Source organism: Manduca sexta, chromosome 6 (genome assembly GCF_014839805.1).
Source record: "Manduca sexta isolate Smith_Timp_Sample1 chromosome 6, JHU_Msex_v1.0, whole genome shotgun sequence".
Taxonomy (NCBI): Eukaryota; Metazoa; Arthropoda; class Insecta; order Lepidoptera; family Sphingidae; genus Manduca; species Manduca sexta.
The window spans coordinates 10,622,938-10,643,344 of NC_051120.1; the positions used below are offsets into that span (position 1 = coordinate 10,622,938).

Below are 20,407 nucleotides of genomic sequence, written 5' to 3' on the forward strand. Positions count from 1 at the left end.
TTTGACAACACGCGTTTACGGTGTGTTATCGCGAGTAGCATAGGGAATCAACCTACTGGACATAATAAGACTTAACATCTCATGTCTCGGGATGGCGAGCGCAATGGAATACCAAACAATACTTTGTAATTCAAGGTGTTGGATGGTATTTCTACTGTTTATAGGCGGTCGTATTTACCATCACGCGAACGACAAGCTCGTCTCGTCATTTAAAGCAATAAAAAAAACATAACGTTAGCGTAAACGATTATAGGAAGGGCTATGGTCTCCGAGTTGATAGAACCGGCGTTTGTATTTATATGTAGCCAGAGTAATTACAAGGCATGTTATGAGACATTTTCTTATATTTTAAGATATCTCAAGATGAGTTCACTTCAGTTTGATACAGACCTTTGTAATTCTGAAAAAGAGCAACATTCGAGTTTCTTGTGTATGCTTCTCTAGTGGAAACTGCTTTCCGAACTGATAAGAGTAATATTGACTTAATTTAAATAATGTTTAACATTTTTTAAATTCAGATTATTTATTTTTCTATAATCCTGCCGCTTATTTTCAATCGCTTGATTATACATCACTCAGTTGTACAAAAAAGTCAATTTAACCTAAAACAGACCTCTAACAAATAAAAAACAAATACCCGCCAAATACGCTGAAAATCAAACCGATTTTGTGAGCAAAGCCGGCCGATATTCTGTTAAAATATTCATTGGCAGAAAATCGTTTTTCGAGGAAAACAAAAAATGACAGTGAACAACAAAGGGCACCGCGTTTTTTGTTCAAATGTATGCATAAATGCTGGAATATTAATTGGATTTATTTGGCACTCGGCGTGCGAACGAGTCGTATGATCCAAGTGGAAATGTCGTATTAATAAAAAAGCGATTTAAATTTCATAGAATCGCAAATACTTGCCGTTGGTTATCTTGTAGATACTATTTAAAATTAACTTGGAAACCTATTCTATTGATGATCTATTTAAGTCCAAATATGATTAATTTCTACAAGTCTGCAGCCTGGCTTAAAATTCTAGCAAAGCATTTACTTTCAATGAAATTACGACCTAATCGAACGGCACATAAACTACTTTTTGTCATTATAAAAGTGGGAAAATTCTTCCAATTGTCGGCATCTGGAAAAAGTGTGACGGCAACTAATGGAATAAAATGATATAGCTACAGACGTGACGAGCCGACTAAGGGCCACGTGTATCTTAATTTGGGCTCCCGACGCCCGGCCATTTCTCAAGCTGTCCGCGACTAGACTGACAGCGACTTGGGATTGTCGCTTTGCTTTACAACGTTGGATTTGTTGTAGATAAAATCATGTGTCAAATCAATTTACAAGTTGGGAAACCTTTCGTTGGCTTGGTATTGCTCGCGGCTTCACTTGCGTGAAAAGCATTATGTCAGTCATATAAGATAATTTCCGAGATAGAAAGATTATATGTAAGACTTGATCTATGTGCCTAATTTCAATTCTAAATAACAAACACCTAATAATTTGCAAAGGAATTAATATTTTTTTCGAGTAGGTAATGAATTACTTAACTGCACGTAACACATTAACAAGCTAATTAAAAAGCATTCGTTTTTGCCGCAATCGATTTATTTTTATTTAACTTAATATTTTATTTCTTTAAAACCATATCGAACAGCAAAACAAAAAGTCGGTGCCCGCTCACAGTACGACCGCCTCTTCAGAACAGAAGTTTCTTGTTTTCAATTAGACTTTCGTATTTAATTCCTCGTGCTACTTTATTCATGAAAATGAGATGGAACGTCGTATTTCCTGCAGCCATTTCGCGGGAAACCAACTCGAAACAGTCAATTTGAAGTGTTTTGTAAAAAGAAATTGTAATGTAAAGCTTCGTTTCTATTTTATCACATAAAAACTGAGAAGTTTATTACAACTGAATAGGAGTACGCAAGTTGGTATCCTGGTGGACAAGAAGTAAGTAAATGCGCAAAAAAATTAATAATACTCCATGTGTTGTGCCTGTCATCTTGAGATATTGCTTGACCTCATAATTCAAGCGAACATTTGATATTAAACCTCATATTTCCAACACTACACCACAGCTACAAAACAGCAAACTACTACTTAAGGCGATACCTCAAGGTCCATTTTCATACATTTTGTTTCGGCTTTAATCTGGGTAACTAAACAAGTATTGGCAAGTAAAGAATTTAAATTCACGTCTAGTTAGTGATTAGTTCTCGCAGTTGAAGAAAAACGTAAAAATCATTAATAATCATGGATATTTCGGCCTTTAAAATTTAATATGACGAAATTTTAAAGGCAGAAATATCCATGATTATTAATTATTTTACGTTTTTCTTTCAATTGCGAGAACTAATCACTAACTAGACGTGAATTTAAATTCTTTACTTGCCAATACTTGTTTAGTTACCCAGATTAAAGCCAAAACAAAATGTATGAAAATGGACCTTGAGGAATCGCCTTAACGATAATATCCGTGAACCCAAAAGAAACTTGCGCATATTAAGATCCCTGCCCTGGAACTTAGTCACTGAGGTTATATCACATAGAGAAGCATCTAGAATTCCTGAATTATAAACGTCGTTCTAGTTTTTCGTAGTAATGAGGACTACTAAACTTTTTACTAGGGTCGGCAATTTAGTAGGTAAATTTTCACTTCACACTATATAGCAGTTAATTTAAGGTATGGTGAATTCAAAGGATATCACAGATAATAACAATCTATGGTCCTCTATATTTAATGCGACGTCAGTTGATAAAATTAAACATATTGAAATGAAATTGGCGAAATCGCGAAAAACTCTCATCACATCTTTGATGCTATATGTTGATGATCATTTATCACGATAACCTACTTGCTCGTTTCCAACTTATCCAACGAAAAAGATGCTGCGTCGTAGAAATGGCTTTAATTAATATATACGTAAAGATTTCCAAGTATTTTTTAATTCAACAAGCTTTGAATAGTCGTTTTGATTTTACGTGCGAACGATTTGGAAAAGGGTCAGTGGCCTATATACCTCACTTAGCCTGCGCGCTGTCCCGTTTATATTAGCAAAGCATACATTTTTGTCGATGGCGCCTTTCATAATTTTCTTAGCAAATACGCACGTCGTATTTTTGCTTGCTCTATTCTAAGGAACAAAGACCCGTTATGGTATAGTTGAAGAATAGATTTTAATTACGTGGTAAAACATTTTATTTATTGTTTTATTGGATGGCAGAAGTGATAAAGAGCTCAAAAAAACAACTTATAAGTACAGATATAACTGTTGTAACGATACCTACGATCAAACTTTGCCTGAAGTATATCTGATCTATGTCCATTTCTTTTAATTTCATTTACTTATTCCGCCATTGCTGTAATATGCCAGAATTTAAAGTCCTGGGTCCTCTTAAAATTGAATCATCCACATGATCGTCATGAGCGTAATTGTATTACTGTACGACAGCTGTGCTGAGGTCTAAGGTTCGATCCCTGGGTCGGGCAATGTGATATTGTTTTTTCTACTTAGTATCAGCTCAGAGTCTAGAATTTGTGTCCGATATGGCGATAGGTTCGCCCCCATCATATCATGGGACGGAATACGATCGGCCTCGGTGAAAAGTGGGAGCAGTAGTTGCGCCTCTACTTATTCCTCCGGAATAAAGGTGTAAATATGTGTGTAAAATAAATAATGTTAGCCTTTAAGTGGTTTTTGCACTATTTAATAGACCCAAATGATTTAAGTTGCTGGCTATCACGCGCGCCATAACCACCTTATTAAAAGAAGCACCTCTGACGCGCGCGCTCCGCACTCTTAAACTCATTTCAATTGAAACTGATGTATTTAATTGTATTCTGAGTGAATTCACGAGAATAACAACATGGGTAATATGTTTAAAACTAAATAAATATTAAATACACTTGTAAATAGATTGTCGATACTACAACAGTTGGCTATTGACCCCGTAAGAAACATTAGTTGGTCAATAAATAAATAAAGTTTGTTATGAAATGTGTACACGACTATTAGCTGTCCTTAAATAAATTTATAATTATCATCATATCTTTATGTCTATTTCTCCTACCATACTATACATTGTATTATGTGAATTTCAGAACACAATTTTATCACGTTAGTTGTGATATTTGAGTACAACGTTGGCCAGAGACGGTTTGTTTGCCCGACAAAGCCTAAATTAACTTAACTCTAACTTGCTCCTAGAACTTGACTTGAGTTTAACAAACGAAGAACTGTTCGGATTTGTGTCCGACAATAGTCAGGCTTTAGCGGAGAAAACACAAAGTAACCTGCATATTTGAGGGAACAACTATATATTTAATAATTAAAATACATAATATATTCATGAATCTTCCACACTGAGCGATGTCAAACTAAAAACAATTTTTCTGGACTTATTAGAATGTAAGTTTCTAATCGATGTTGTCAATTATAATTAATGGATTCATATCATTAGAAATTAAACATCTAACATTGTTTATATTTTTTTTTATAGATTACGTCAAAAAGCATATTTATATAACACCTACTACGAAAACACTACATTTTACTAAAATTTAACATAAAGCAATAGTGTAAATGAATACAAATCCGTTCAGCCTAAAATCCATCCACACACGTAAATTATTCTCAGCGAAACTCAAGAAAGAAGAAGTATGCCAGAGTCGTGCAAAGTGGCAATCCATAGTCTCTGCCTACCCCTATGAGATAAAGGCGTGATACTATGTATGTATGTATGTATGTATGTATGTATGTATGTATGTATGTATGTATGTATGTATGTATGTATGTATGTATGTATGTATGTATGTATGTATGTATGTATGTATGTATGTATGTATGTATGTATGTATTATCAATACTGACATTATATATATATATATATATTGTATATTTACCATATTACATCACCCAGTTTTTAATTCTAATTACTACGATAGTCCTCTGCGAAAGATACTTGAAGCGCATGGTTTTAGAAAAAACATTTAGTTAGGAAATCACTAAATTGAATACCTACACAATTTTCCAATAAGCCATAAACTTTAAAAAAATACCCCCTTTCTTCTAGGCATTTTTTATCTAAGGACGGAGTAAAGCTGTGATAATAACTCTGTTTCTCAGTACTGACGACATGGCAGCCTGCGCAGTGCGTAGACATAGGGCCGTAGTGATTGGCTAATATTGAGATACAACAATAGCTAGCATAGCTTTACTCCGTCCTTAGATAAAAAACGTCTATGAATAAGGAGGTAACTCTTTACCGCTATTGCCACACAACATCACGAAAACATTACATCTCACCTGTTTACCAAAACTCGGAAGCGACTCGACAAGACGTCTTAATACATCCCTAATTCGTTTATGTTTTTGAAAAGTCTTACAAAAGTTAGCGAGTCAGTTAGACAGTCAAGTTCGAAGTTAGACGGTCAAGTCACATTGTTATCTCTGGGATAAAAGACATGAATTTATTCCTTAAGTTTGCATGAACAAAAGAAATTAACTGACGAAAATAAAGCAACGGGAAGTCCTTTGATCATTTTACGGCGGAGGTAATTTTTGTTTGAGTTTTTTCGGTTAATAATCTTGAAGTTTTGTGTTTCTTTGTTTGTAAGTTGTTTACTTATCTGTTTTTAAGTCGAGATACAGGAACGAGTTTATTTATTAATTTGTAGATTGTTTGCCTTTGTTCTTTTTCTTAATGTAAACATTACAGCCATTGTTGATGGATCTGATATATTTACAATTCTTATTAAACAAAGAGATTGTGAAAGTAAGATGTAAGGTTTAATCCAATGTTTTCTTTATTTTAATCTTGAAATTTAGATAAAGCTTAAGTAAGTCGTGTAAACCGTTTCAGAGGTTCTTTTGCTTATTTATTACTTAGTGTTATGTACCATGTAAGTGTGTCGCGTTCCGGGATCAGCTTGTATATCCGGTTCAATCAGGCCGGCGTAATTACGTCGACTGGCGAGGAATACTTTTTCATCAGTCGACACAATCTAGACACCACTCCGTTTATCATTTCCAGTTCCACTTCGCTGTGGCCGTATAAAAAACTAAGTCCAAAATCTGTTCTGCAAAACCTGATTCACAATAACTATATTTTGTATTTACGCGAAAGTAACACATTGACATAAAACTATTCTCCGATTTGATAGCGATTTATTACATTAAATATAAATAAAATATATATAAAAATAGTTTTATCAATACAATAACCTTCATCAAACGTGTACGAACAGCGCCAAGTGCTCAATATCTCAACATCCGTTTCAGAGCAGCGTAATGTAAACATGCGTCTTGTGAACGCAAGAACACTTGCTTTCGCAGACGTTTACCACACGACGGAACTATCACGGATATTTCCTTTCATAAAAAATGCAAAACCAAGATTATGAGGAATTTATTTCTTATTGATGCTCGTGTTGTCAGCTTATTATATCACACATGACACTAATTGGCGGAAACAAGCTGTAAATTATTAGAACTCATAATTTTGGACACAAAGTAAATAAATAACCAATTCATTGAAGTCAAATAATGTTTGAATCATCAAATGTCGCATTCAGTTACTATTTTCACTACACATAGATGTTATCTGCGGTTTCTTTCGCGTCAGTGTAACTATTTTAAAAAATAAAAGCTAAAAATCCGTATCAATTCACGCTTATCGTGACGCTGCCCTTTTCCGAAAAAATCTGTTCACCAATTCCCAACTTATCCCGTCTCCGATACTCACTTGCATCATCAGATGTCACATTCATGCAAAAGGTTGACCATAAACAGATTTTATCTATAATTACGTTCAGGTCAGTATAACTATTATTTAATATAAAAATAGGTACAAAAAATCTTTGTCAATTCACTCTTTCCGGGACGCTGCCTTTTACCAAAAAATCTGTTCACCAATTCCCATTTTATCCTGTCTCCTACGCCCACATGTTCCGTGTCAATTCACTCTTATGGTGACGCTGCCCTTTACCAAAAAATCTGTTCACCAATTCCCCACTTATCCTGTCTCCTACGCCAACATGGCCTCCCTAACATATGAGAAATGTTACCTTTAAGGTTCTAACAGCTTTGGTCATTTATAACACTAATAGCAACCGCTTCCGATACTCCCTCCCTCACCTTTCCCCCGCAAACCTCTTTGTGCGCTTGTCTGAATGAATAATGTGGAAAAACGTTCCCACTTCGATACAGTTTGTTCCGCTGACATATTTGTTTTCGTTTACCGATTGCATTGTGATGAATTGTTTGGCCATTAGGGTTTCGTGTTGGGTCTTGAGGAAACTATAATCTTGAAGAACGATTCTTTGGTTCTTTTAGTTTGTGGATGTTTAAAGTTAGTAGCCACTTTGTCAACACTAAAGTCTTTATTATTTTGTTTTCCTTCTGTAAATATATTATAGTTAATCACTTACGCCTCCTTCCCATGAAAGGGTAGGCAGAGACGCAACAAGTGCACTTTCTGCCGTGTGTATTCCGTCCAATAATGAGATTGAGAGTGAGCCTATCGCTATATGGACACAATTCCAGACTCCGGGATGACACTGAGTAGAAAAAAGCTAATTTAACTTATCCCGTCCCGGGATCAAACCTGAGACCTCAGAACCGTTAAAATACAGTTGCAAAACTATAGCTAACTTAACTTCTTTACATTTTTTTTTTATACAAACCATGTACCAAGCTATACAAACTATTACAATAGATGGCGTTAGTTTCACAGATGTTCATATATTAAATTACAACAACAACCGTATATCTACGATCTGTCTGTATGTTTTCGATTTTCCCAAAATCTACTTAACGTATTTTTATGAAATTTGGTATGGAGATAGTGTAAGACTTGGGGAAGGTTATAGGCTTTCTATCCCGGGATAAATAGCGGGACTTTTATCCAGGAAAACTCCTTCACGCAAACCGCGAGCACAAGCTATACACACATAAACACAGCTCTACATCGACTTATAACTCATTCGCTAATAAAACACAGAAGAAAAAAATAGAAGATTATTAGGCCTTACCTCCTCTAAGTTCACAGAGCAGCGTGAAGTTCCCTCCTTCTTCCAGAGGGCCGACCACTCCCGCCACGTCACGGCCGGCTTCATCATACAGCAGGAGTTGGTGTGGTGGTACTGTTAACAGGAGAATCTATTGATATCTTTGGACTTTGGTTGTCGTTATAGAAATTCTTAGAAATGACTGCTAAATGCCTCAACTCTCTAACATGTATTTACTTGTGTTTGAATTTTGTGAAATATATTGCAACGGGTATAATTTCAGTTTGGATTATTTTTATAACGTAAATAAATATATGGAGCAGCAATAGCCTAGTGTGGTGTGGAATGGACTGCCGAGACGAATGTCCGCAGGTTCAAAACCCAAGGGCACACATCTCTGACTTTTTTAAAAGTTAAGTATGTGTTTTATTGTGAATTATCGCTTGCTTTAACGGTGAATAAAAACATAGGGGGAAAACCTCCATACCTAAGAAGTAACATAATGTAAAAAATCATTCTAAAGCATGTAATTGTTATATATTTACACTTTGTACCTGATATAGCAGGATTTAATCTCAAAGCCTTCTCTACAAGTCGATCTACCGTAGTCTAGAGATATAGAAGATAAATGCGTAAATGAAGATAGAACGAAAAAAAATAACACCAATTTTTTTAATTCCCTTAAAAGATTGTTTTTTACGAATTCATAGTACAAACTTGTAACTTAGGTGATTTATTGATACATTTTTAGTTTACTAAATCCGTGGCCTTGAGACAATATTAGATCCCAGATTCCCGCAGCGCACAATTTTCGCAAAATCTTTAGCTAAAATTTGTCAATTTTTCTTTACAACCTTTGCTAGTTGTTACACATTTATAATTTCTTAAAATTATATCAAGTTGCTTGTGACTACTGACTACTTATCGTAAGATCGGCGATAAATATTGAATATCTTTATAGTACACTAGCTTTTGCTTGCCCGCCCGGGTGAAGACATTTATACGTGATGAATATTTTCCTAAGATAAAAGTAACCTATAGCGCTCAGAAATAATGTAGCTTCCTATTATTGAAATAAAATCAAAATCGATTTACTAATTTCTGATATTAGCGTGCTCAAATAAATAAACAAACACTTCAACTTTATAATATTAGTAATGATAAAGGATCACACTGTTTTCTTTATTTAATGATAGGACACATTAGTACCAGCTATCGCTAACAATGTCTTTTTTTTGTCTTTAGGGGTTCCTGCAGTTAGCACCGGGGGAAACCTGCGAACGACATACTGAGATCCTGAAATCCCTCGGCGTAGCGACTGGAGGGGCGGAAGAGAATGGAGAACAAGGAGTGGGAGAAGGAGGGGAATTTGCTAGAATGAGCGGAGAGAAAAAGGAGGGTAAATCTTCGCGAGGCCTCTATGTGATCCAAGAGGTATACACACTATACTGTATAACTGGTGCTGCGACAAATATTCCCTAAGCATGAGCGTACATTCGGTGTGAAGACAGAGCGCACAAGAATTGCCTCGGGGCTTGATCGCTAACTTTGTAACGAACACATTACCAGCCTTAGACTAATACTGAGCCTAAGAACCCAAACACACTATCCGACCCAATACACATGTAATACAAATAATTTACGAACTCACCAATAACATTAAGTCGTATCTGGAAATTCCTCGTGGGAGAGTTCTTGAAGTCAACTCTGCACCTGTACACTCCCTCGTCATCCAGCTGGACTCCGTCCACGGTGAGTGACGAGGGTCGCGACATGGTGACGAAGTACGCTCGTCTGCCGAACGCGAGCGGATCTGACCAATGGAGCGCCTTGTTGAAACTGCGCCCGCGCACGTCGAAACTGTTGACAAAGTTATTTTTTAATTTGTGTTTTGTAACATGAATTATCCAAATATTTTATTTACATAATCATTGATGATTCGTTTTTAAACGTGTTGTTTTGGTTAACTGGTACACGTCTAATCATCCATCATTCTTGGAACCATCGAAGAAGATCATCTTGGGTCGTTATCATGTTTAAATTATACCATAAGAGCCTATTTCACAACTTCTAAGTAAATGCCACTGGTGACACAAAACTATAAGCCGACCAAATACAAAAGTCATACACAATGGTAATAAAATTAGTATTATCTACATTTCCTGTTTGATACAATAACTGTCAAATATTTAGATAAAACTTGTTAAACAGGTCTCTAAGTAATAACCAACCATTATCCGCATAGGAATAAAAAAACAAAAGAATCACATTTATATTCAATGTATCTCGACATAGCTAAATAGTAAAAGCCAAACTTTACTTCGACTTCCGTGTGATCTCGCAAACTACTGAAACAGTATCTCAATATGAACTTCGTCGCTTTAGCCGATACGTCCAAGTTCGATATTTCGATTCATTGTTAAGTTATCGTATCGGTTATTGCAGTTTGCGTTAAAAGTTTATTTTAACCGACACAGAGAGACATTTTCAATAAGCATCTTTTTTGTTATCAAAGGGTAATTGTAATATCTTTACTTTTATACTAATAGTTTATGTGTTTGTCGGGGTTAAACAGGCAGACACATGTGGCGGGGACTTTGTTTTAAAATATATATTATAGATATTTAAGATCAATTCCGTCATACATGGATGTTGCGTAGCTCTCAAAGGAAAGAAAAATTCCCGCTTGTGCAACATTTTTTCATTAATACTCCGCACCTATTAGTCATAGCGTGATGTTATATAACCTATAGCCTTCCTCGATAAATAGGCTATCCAACACTTAAAGATTTGAATTAGTAGTTCCTGAGATTAGCGCGTTCAAGCAAACTAATTCTTCAGCTTTATGTAATAGTATTGATATATAGATTTATTATAACACGTCTTTTTTATCACCTTGTATATTTTATGCGGCCAGAAATTATAATGAATTCAAAAATTAATCGTGTTAATATGCTATTAGAACTGATTTTAAAATAAATTCTATGTGACCGATCGGGAAATAATTTATTTCAATAAAAAAAATCCAAATCGGTAAATAAAATAATTGTGTTTTGAGGTAATAAACATAAAAAAACACGTCGAATTCAGAACCCCCTCCATTTTTTCAAGTTGGTTAAAATATATATAAATTTTAATAATTATAGTCATATTTTTTATATCACACAATATTTAAATGATAAAGTATTCTATTATTTTTGATGATAGTTTTCAACTTAGTACATAATCATTTTGAATTCACGCAGTACTGTGTAATGTGTACATTACAACAAATTGGATCGTAAAAATATTTGTCATCATTATTCTTCCTAGAAGTGAAAATCATCCATTCACTCGTTCGTTCTTTCATTAGTCCGCTTCTCTATTATCCTTTTTTGTACCACTAATCCTTTATCAATCCATTCATTCTGTAGCCGGCACGATCGTTCTTTTGTTATTTTATTCGCGCAATCTTTTTTCTATTAATCCATTCAATCTGTCAACTGAGTTGTTATTCTAGGTTATTCCAATGTTTCGTTTTAATTTACTAGATTAATTCATTATTTTATTTGTTTTCTCAGATTTATATTGTGTTACCAGCTAAGCAATTGCTTTTTATATACTTATTTGTTTTTTTTTGTTTATATTTAGGTTAAAATATTCTTGTATAGAAATATTCATGAGTTGGTTTATTGGAAATAAAAAGCGAGTTACAAATATGGATAAATATTTTTTGTGTAACTGCTTCTCAATACTGCTAACATTCGTTTTTCAAAATTCTAACTCAATATCATTCATTCATTCCATTCGCTCGTCACTTACAAATGGCCCTATTAACAAATATTACCTAACACCCCGAACAAAGCCGGGCTGAACGCATTGTTACGGCTCATTACCGGCCAGTGTAAAATGAGCTTTAAATGTTTGCAACGATAGTCATAATCCTTCTAATTGGATATGAACAAGATATGCCCCATTATATCGGAACCTATAATGATGTGGGCTTGGTAATATGTGTCGCTTACGTATTTTTTAAGATGTTCAAATAAACTTATATTCCTTAGTATTTACTAGATTTCAAAGTTTATGTACCAAATGGTAAGTTGAGTGGGGTCCAATAAAATGTCTGACGAGAGATGATTTACCCTCGACTACGTAAGTGTATCGCGTTCCGGAATCAGCCTGTGTATATCTGGTTCCAACAAGCCGGCATATTTGTGTCGACTGCCGAGAGGTAAACAACTCTCGTCAGTCGACATTCTATGGGTCCCCACTCCACTTACTATCAGGTACAGTAGGATCACCGCCGTGGCGTTATAAAAAAAAAAAAAAAAAAAAAACAAGCTTCCTACAAAATCTTATACAATCCGACATTCTAATACTTTAGCTCCATAAATATTGGCTCATATCTCAAAGATATTCCTAATTGTAGTTCAATCAAGTAGAAATTATTTTCACATTCAATAATCGTTTTTTACGAGTTGGAAGGAAGTTCGTTAGTCTTTGCCTAACGAAGCATGGTGTTCAGAATGTATTGAGCATACTAATTGGCCTCAAGTGACTCTAGGTTTTAGCTTGTATTTTTGTTTCGAAAATCTAACTTATATCTATATCGGCGGTTGAAAGGCTAATTGGCATAATCGACATTTTTTCGGTACGGCAGCGCTCTGAGGTCTTGGGTTCGAATCCCGGGTCGGGCAAAGTGATATTTGAGTTTTTCTGCTCACTATCAGCCCGGAGTCTGGAATTTGTGCCCGATATGGCGATAGGCTCACCCACACACTTGGCGAAAAGTGGGTGCCCTAGTCTGCATACCCCTTCGGGGATAAAATGCGTGATGTTGTGTGTGTGTGTGTGATATTTTTTTTTTCGAAAAATTTTAAGTAGATTAAAAAACATAGAAAAAGTGCTGATTTTAAATATGTATGAGACTTAGTGTATCAACCATCGATATATATTATAAAACAAGGTCCCCAAAAGCTGTCTGTATGTGATCGATTTTCTCAAAATCTACTGAACGGATTTTTGTACGGTTTTTACTAAAAGATGCGCAATTCTTGAGGAAGGTTTACGTTAATAGTACATTACGGTTTTATGTTAATTGACTGAAATACAACGATTACTGTTGAAGAGCTCGCGTGGATGTAAAAAATCTCGTGGGTCGGGATTTACGCGGGAAAAACGTTGTGACAAACTGATATACACGCGGACGAAGCCGCGGACATGGTTTATTATAATTTAGATACAAACTACACTTTTTGAAGGTAGCCAGAAGTATATAACATTCACATTTGACCTGAGCAGGCTATGTTTTGTGTAATAGGAAGCGACTCTGCCATTTAGCAATCAGTAATTAAAGTAGATACTACGAAGACCATGAACTAATGTCTCTTGATACGAGTATTTTAAAAAAAAAATATTTTATAAGAGCTCAAATAAGTCATTCTCACTATCAAATCAATGCAATTAACAACAAAAAAACTTTTATTTGTTTTTTAATATTTCAACCAAATACATTTGAATTAAAGATTTAATTAAAATATAGATACTATGTTGGCCTAAGAAAGTACTAGAAAGACTTTAACAACAATCGGCTTATAAAAACTATAATATGAGAAAAACATTTGGGACGATGCGAAATGGCTTTACCATGACTAAAAGCTTTAAACAAAAAATTAAACCGCCTTCAAAAACCACTGGGAAGGACCTAGGCCAGTTTTATCTGGAGAAAATATAGAGCAAGACTTCTATCCTGGAAAACCTTTTTCAAGCAAGCAAAACCGCGAGCAAAAGCGCGTTATTATATAAATATAAACATCACAGTACCACGCAAAGGTTTATTAAACAGAGCTACATAGCAATTACTGTTACAAGACTTAATATACCAGACATGCTTGTAGATTAATGAACCGTCTAGCAAACAGCATCTCACTATACGTAGAGCGTGTGTTTGAAGAAATAACCAGAAACTAACTCAAGGAATGTTGATTCAGGCATCGGGAATTAAATGGGAAACGTTTGCGGGCCGCTGCTTAAATAATAACTTTTGATTATTGCTTTGTTGTGCAAAAAGTTTGTTGCTTTTGTCTTGGTTGAGTCTTCGAGTAAGGCTTGGTTTACAGTATCATGCTGGGATAATGGAGTTTGAGTTCAGTTTAAACGTGGTCCGATTTATCAGAAATGAAGTACTTCTACGGGCAAGAGTTACTACATAATATTTTATACCTATCTCACCAGAAACTTCGGTCGTTCGGTCTAGGAAATCATTTCTAAAATAACTTATCGACAGATTCACAAATAATTGCTTTTGAATCTTGTGTTGTAGAAATTCTTTTGCAGTTAATACGCCATTAGACGTATAATATATTCGTGGTGTATGTAAAATCTCTACTACCTATACATACTTTTGTACTTATATACGCATTTTTAATAGTACCTATAAATATAGTTAAGATTATAATCTAGCATAATAGCTTATAAGCACGTATCCTCGTTGCCAATTATGATTGATTATAATGTTTTGTTGTCTAAATAAAGATAGATACAAGGAAATTTGTTCAACCTATAACAAATTATCAAGCAGGATGACATTGTGGGTCCGGCTTTACGAATGTCGTACGTATATTGTACAATAGTTTCATTGTTTAATAACAAACATCGCCCGGGGCACACTGGCCTTGTTCATTTTTCGGTACCAAACTTGTGTCAAAGCTTCAAATCAGCTCAGAAAGGATATTGTTGGGTTGAGCCTGTATTTCAAAATTAGAGACCCTTCGTGGTGACGTAGTTTAGTCGAAATAATTCTTGTAAATGTTATTTGTTTTGTGGTAGTGGTAAATCCTTTGTATCCAAGAGAAACTGTCATACTTATAAACCTATCTTAGTATGAGATTTTTATTCCACTTCGTATTATAAATACATGAATATTTTTAGATGTTTGTTAGAAGTAGCCTCTGAATAAATTTGGATGGAATTCTACAATCTACGCTGGTGGTAGAATATTTTGTATGGATAGCAACCGCTATACGCAAGGTGTTAAAACCCACTATAATGGCCCGCGTCAGTGTGTCGCATTCCGAGATCAGCCTGTGTATATCCGATCTTTAATACACCGACACAAATGTTCTGACTATCAAGAAATATCTCTCGCCATACATTCTATCTGAACATCACTCTTATTAAGGCCATTGGGTTAAATTTCCCATGACCGTAAAAATGGTAGAATAAAGGAATATACAGTTGTTTGGTAGAAATAAATCCAGGTACCTAACACTCTGTTTAGTATCTACCGTCTGCTATCTACTTTGTCGTCTAAGGATTATTAATCATATAACTCGCTCTATATAATTCACAAGTAAGCGCGTCTTCTCGGAACAGATTATTGTGTTGTGTTGAGCGATCAAAGCTAAATGCTGAATGCAGTCGAACGCATAGCGCCCGGCGAAGTGGAACAAACGTCGAGTCCTATTCATTTACCCTTTTCCACGAATTGAATACGTTTCTGTAATATTAAGTTTGTGCTATTTTTATATGTTCGAGTTACGTTGTAGCTATAGTTTAGATCCGTTATAGCCATTAAGGTGTCGAGGTTTGCCGTAGCATAAGCCGTAGAACACTGTAGCCGCTACGACGTAGAACCAACCTTGTACTTTTTGTATGCAATAGATAATACAAAGGCTGGCTTTAAGTATAATATATTTAACCCTTAATTTGGCAAAGTATAAAATGCTATAAAACCTGAATTTTGTCATCAGAAATGTTATTTATACACATAAAACGACTATAGAAAAATTTGAAAAAAAATCTGAAAAGCTTAGTTTTCCTGAAAATCATGTATGCCACAACATACACCGCCAACTACTCAAGAATACAAATCGTAAATGTGTTGTATGCAGGGGCATACATTGCCAATTACTGTAGGTACTGACTACGTATGTAAAAAAAAACAACTATTATATTTATTATTTATTTTTATAAAGTCAAGAAGTTGGGCAAATATGCCGATATACCATCTCCTTGTCTTGAAAGGTGTTCTATATAAGGAGATAAGCATATCGGCCAAGTCAACCCCTCCCATATGCTTGTTGTACTCCTTTACAATTTGCGGACATTGAACGTCAACCTTCGTTTTGGAGTCCTTGCAGTATCTTTTTATTGTAGCTACTAGTTCAACGCCGACATAGGAACTTATCAAGGTCACTGCTTTGTTGTCATTCCACCGTACTGCGACCAAGCAGTTTTTGTCGCAGGAGACTTGAGCATGACTACCCCGATGTTTCTTTTTCATTTGTTTCTCTGAGGGCAAAATTGCTTCCGCACCTCTCAACCTATTATTCCTGATGGTTCCTAGTCCAAAGATCCCATAGTCTTGTATTAGAATGTAGAACAATTCCGGGCAACTAAAAAAGTTATCACAAAAAATAAAGGCTGGTTTGGATTTAATACTTTTGCACAAAGCAATCACGACTTGCGCTCCAAATCCGATTGATACTTCCTTTTCTGTAAATGAATGGAATCGGAATGTGTCCTCTCCTCCATACAATACGAAATCATAAATCATTCCTGAAACTCCAGCGCGGACGTAATTTTTAAAACCCCACTTATTAGGTTTGTCCTTCATATATTGACGCCGCTTCCCTGCTTTTGTCCCTTTGTATGGGATCATCATCTCATCGATGCTGAATCTCCTTTCATCTTCTTGAGCTAAACAATTGTCTCTTATTTTTTGCACTAACGGCCTAACTTTATAGTATCTGTCAGAATCTTGTACGTTGTTGTCAACAAAATGTAAAAAACGACGTATTTGTTGATAACGTTTTAGTGGCATCAAATCAGCCACAAGTTTGTATCTATATCGCAAACTCCAATAATCAGTATAAGACGGCATGCTTACAACACCCATAATGATATGAATCGCTAAAAAATCCCGTAATTCGTCTTCAGTCAAACCCAGAGTACGTCCAGTTTGAGATATTGCATACGAATTTGTTTGTTCAACAATATCTGTCAAAATGTCTGGGGAAAAAAACTTGTAGAAATACTCCAGGGGAGTTAGGACTGTGACGCTTCCGACAGGTTCCGATTCTTCTTCTATAGAAGCCACATGTCGAAACACAGCTTTTTTCCAATTATAACTAAGAGTAAACTTTTTCATTCGTCTAGGTCGTTTAGCAACATGAACAGTGGGACGTTGTGATCTTGTTTTTCTGGAAATACGTGATGTGGAGGAGGCATTCGTCGACATGCTAGGTGTTACCAAACCAGGGGGTGCATTAGGTGCAATTAGTGTAGCAGTTGCAGGAGTAGCAGGGGTTGCAGGCGTTGCGGGAAATGAGGGAATATCACTCAGTACTGGTACTTGACTACAATTCGGTTCTAGAGATGGGCTTGAATAAACATTTTGGAAAATTGGTGTAAGGCGAACATTTTCGCTGGTGGGGTCTTCATCATCTAGAAGATTAAGTCTTTCTAAAGAGCTATCAATTGATGGTGCAGAGGAGCTGGACATGAAAAGCGGTGTGTGCACACGTATTTCGTCTTCAATATCAGAATGTTCACTATCATCAGAGGGTGCATTTTGAGCAGGGACAAGCGCTAAAATTCTACCACCACGAGTTTCAAGCTTTTGCTGCAGACAAAGAAAAAAAATGCTAATATACAAACTAAGCAAAGCAAAACCCTAAAATTGGCAATGTATGCCCTGACATACAAATTAAATAGGGGTATTTTTTTACAAACTTGGCAATGTATGTCACAGCATACATCATGTTAATATCCAAAATAACACCAATGTAAGAAGTTAGAACTGCAAACTTATTAGACAAATTATATAAACATGATATCAAGCATAGGATTCAGTCGTGAAACTTTTCCCAAACTGGGTAATAATCAATAAAATTATATAAATACCTTGAAGAGAACAGCTGACGGCCGCCGGTACGCCATTTTCGTCAACTAATGTCAAAACTAGTGATACCAGATGCCTGTTTTATATTTTCTACTAAAAGTTGTTTAAGTTGCAAGGTGATAAAAATATAATTTTACGTTATTTATGTATTTTCTAATACAAAATATTTTTTTAAAGTTGATGTATGTTGGGGCATACATTATCAAATTAAGGGTTAAATTAAAATTTAATTCTGCGAAACAGTACATTTCAAACATAAATTTACCTATATATAGCTTAGACTGGCTTTGTAAATAGAGGCTAATTTCCTATTTTATCTAAAATTGCACGTTTTTCTTCTTTAGCATCATCGATTTATATAGTCCAACTATACATACTAACTATGAGTCAAAATGGGTAAAAAAGCATCTCTATATACTAGGAAGTAACATATCATTTATAAACCGAAAAGTCTGTCTGTTTGTTTTAAACTCAACTCCAACTGCGCAGAATTTAAAGTAGTTTACCCGTCGCGTGCATTTATCCGGGAAGGATTTTGGGTACAAAATATTGTCTTTTGTATAGCTCTATGATGAACAGTTTCACTTGAATATAAGTATAAATAATTACTTGATAGGTCTCTTGCTTTGATACATACTATAGGCAATAGATAAGTTATGTTTACGCGAATGTTAGACAGTAAAATAAAACTATTTTACGGATTTTATCGCGGTTCTACCAATGTTTCGAAAACTGCAGCCTTCGTCGTTATGGGGCGGGCAAGGTGTTGGTCATCCGAAAAGTCAAAGATACATAGTCTACCTACATTTTACAGTTATATTTTTATTTTTTATTTTTTAATTGTTGACAGTCCGATCTACGCAGAATGTGCTCACAGTGTCTTGAAATCTGGCAGCCGGTAAATTTCAAGTAAACATTTAATGTATTGAAGTATATAATGAACCAAGCTTATGTTGTCACTTAAGAGTCTGTTCTCAGCTGAGTCAGCGCTATTAAACACTCAATACTCCGTTGTCAAACTGCGTCACATATTGTGGACTTGAGATACCAGAGAGATGTTAATATGGGTTTATTAAATAAAATCTATCTTAAGATGCTGAACTTAACTTCACAGCGTCTCAGCTAATATCGTGCTTTAGAGCGAAACTGATTTGCAACTATTAATGCAGCCCATAGTTTTGGCTATTTCGCCCACCAAGGAAACACCAGTTTGCTCGATATTATAACTAGGAGCATTTTGATTGAGCATTACAATTTAAGAAACATACCGAGTGTTATATATGTAGGGATGCTTGTCTGATACGTGCACCACAAACTCCTTTGTGACAATTAGAAGCATTCTGGTTTTGATCACGATTTTAGGGTGTGAGTCGGCTTGGAATAAATACAAGCTTAGCGAACCATGACTGTCAATAACACCTCCCCTAGTTTTGAGGATGCAGGTATTCGAGACAGGCATGGTAAAATGACTTCTCTGCACCTGATCATAAATAGATTTATCTCTCGGCAGTCGTCACTGGCCTATTTTATATCTATATCAATATATAAGCTGAATATTTAGTTTGTTTGAACCTGCTTATCTCAGAAACTAATAAACCGATTTTGTTTTTTTTTTCTCTTACAGGAAGCTACATTACTGCTGAGTGCTATATGCTACTGTTTATCCGGGAAAACTATTTTCACGAGCTTCACTTATAGGAAGCTACATTACTTCTGAGTTGTATAGGCCTTTTATGCTAGAAAAACGATCACGTGGACAGAGCCGCGAGCAAAAACTAGTAGTAAGTATACAGACGGAACAAGACACTCTAGTTTCCAATAACACCAAAGTTTAACCGCACTTACAAATATAAATGAAACACGCTCTCGCCTATACCCTGGGCTTCTGTGAGCGATGCGAGCGTAACGAGCCGTGTCGGCACAACGCTTTGCCCTACACACGTATCGTAATTGCGGAATTTATATCGATATATCCGACGATTTAGAGACGTATGTCACCCACTATTGGTGACAGTTCGTTATATAGGGGCTGAGTGACGGCTACTAATGAATTTTGACGGGTAGGCGACTTTGTAATGATAATTTTGTAGTTACATACATACATACATACATAACATCACGCATTTTATCCCCGAAGGGGTATGCAGAGGCGCAACCAGGGCACCCACTTTTCGCCAAGTATGTTCCGTCCCATGATGTGATAGGGGGCGAGCCTATCGCCATATCGGGCACAAATTCCAGACTCCGGGCTGATACTGAGCAGAAAAACCCAAATATCACTTTGCCCGACCCGGGATTCGAACCCAGGACCTCAGAGCGCTATTGTACCGGGCATGCAATACAACTACGCCACCGAGGCAGTAGTAGTAGTTTTGTAGTTACATTTGCTGAATTAGGGAATATAGGACACTGAGGTTGGCTTGCACTACATATTTATTTTATTTCATTAAAACGGTTTAACATTTAACATTAATTTTAAAAATACAAAAAAGAACACAGAATATTATATTATT

The 20,407-nt window shown here is 35.6% G+C and overlaps 1 protein-coding gene across 2 annotated transcripts in view; it reads right to left on the bottom strand.

The window, feature by feature from the left end:
* The window catches only part of LOC115451756 (hemicentin-2), a 165,480-nt gene that overhangs the window by 33,395 nt on the left and 111,678 nt on the right, over positions 1–20,407 (bottom strand). For both annotated transcript variants that reach the window (XM_037446238.1, XM_037446232.1), the window contains exons 5-6: positions 9,660–9,868; positions 8,033–8,143 (exon numbers count right to left, since the gene is read on the bottom strand). In XM_037446238.1, coding sequence (XP_037302135.1) covers positions 8,033–8,143; positions 9,660–9,868 — 320 coding nt within the window. The remainder of the gene's footprint in view (positions 1–8,032; positions 8,144–9,659; positions 9,869–20,407) is intronic.